Genomic DNA, 1,413 nt, shown 5'->3' with positions numbered 1-1,413 from the left:
TCACAGGGCTCCATATTAAACTTGAGGAGTTTTAATTTGAGAAAGAAGACACTATGTAATACAAGTACCTGTATATTTACCCAGCGCACTATAATCATTTATAAATAAGGTTATAAAAATAACTAAATTTTCCCTATGTTAAAATAAGAATGTCTTAACATCCAAAAAAGGAGAGTAGCCTTATAACACTAAGGTCATTGGTTCGGATCCCCATACTGGCCAGATGCCAAAAATAAATTAATTAATTAATGTAATCAAATAAAAAGAGAGTAATACACGAGGATATTTCTTTGTTATAACAAAAATAAAATTCCCAAGATCCCAGCCTCAGCGTTCTAACCCCTGGACCAATGATTCTCAAAGTCTAAACTACCTGCGTAAGAATCACTTCAGGTGCTTATAAAAAATGTAGATTCTAGGGGCCAACTCTCGACTTATTTGGGTTCTAGAAGCTTAGGAATCTGCAGTTTTAACAGATCCCCAGGTGGCTCTTATATGCCCTAAAGTTTGAGAACCACTGCCATAGAAAACCATCATATTCTCAGTAAGTCACTCCTATAATCATTAGAATCTTCCCGTAAACACTGAACCAATGTCCTAAGGCTGGGATCAAGATTACCTTGCCGTCCTTCATCATTGGTAAAGAGCCCAGTGTCACTGCTGCTACACACACTGCTGGTTTCACTGAAAAAAAGAGTAAAACACAAGAGTAAAATAACAGTTCCAATCAAAAACAAAGCACTATACATTCTTTTTGGTTTTCAAATGGAAATATTCCAAGCTTTCCTAAACAGTAGGGGATCAAACTTTTGACCTTGATAACACTGAGCTCTAAACAGCTAACCAACCAGCCCAATACCTAAATATCATAGGGAAGCCACAAGGTGAAGTCCATTCTCCCCTCAAACAAAAGAAATATAAGAGGAGAATTCTAAAACTTTTACTTGTATTTCCAAGTATTTCTAAAATATCTAAAGTCACTGTAGTTTAGGATTAGAAAATTATTTATTAAGGCTCACAGAAGTAATCTTAACCTGGTTTAATGTATTAAACAACACAATTTGCAGATTTATCAACCAATTTTATTTTTAAATATTGCCAACTACCTGTTTCAAATGAAGTGATCCAACTTTAAGACATCTAGCATCTCTTAAGTTCCCCCCCATTTATAAAGCAGCAAACAAAAATCCATAAACAAAAAAAAAATCAATATAGCAAGTTATAATTTCTAAATTTAACATCTTCCTTGATATCAAGCAGATACACAAAACATCCTGAAAAAATGAGCTAACGTTAAAAATATTAAAAAAAACTTCGTTTGGGCCAGCCCGGTGGCGCACTTGGTAGAGTGCGGCGCTTGGGAGTGTGGCAGCGCTCCCGCCGAGGGTTCGGTTCCCATATAGAGATCGGTCC

General features: G+C 35.9%; 1 protein-coding gene across 1 annotated transcript in view; it reads right to left on the bottom strand.

Annotated features, from left to right (window-relative positions):
- GPATCH2L (G patch domain containing 2-like) overlaps positions 1–1,413 on the bottom strand; it is a 36,266-nt gene that overhangs the window by 14,730 nt on the left and 20,123 nt on the right. The window contains exon 3 of the mRNA XM_008567074.1: positions 620–684. Coding sequence (XP_008565296.1) covers positions 620–684 — 65 coding nt within the window. The remainder of the gene's footprint in view (positions 1–619; positions 685–1,413) is intronic.

Source organism: Galeopterus variegatus, unplaced genomic scaffold (genome assembly GCF_000696425.1).
Source record: "Galeopterus variegatus unplaced genomic scaffold, G_variegatus-3.0.2 Scaffold290, whole genome shotgun sequence".
Classification (NCBI taxonomy): Eukaryota; Metazoa; Chordata; class Mammalia; order Dermoptera; family Cynocephalidae; genus Galeopterus; species Galeopterus variegatus.
Note: the sequence above shows the minus strand (reverse complement) of the source record. Positions and strands in the feature narration are given on the sequence as shown.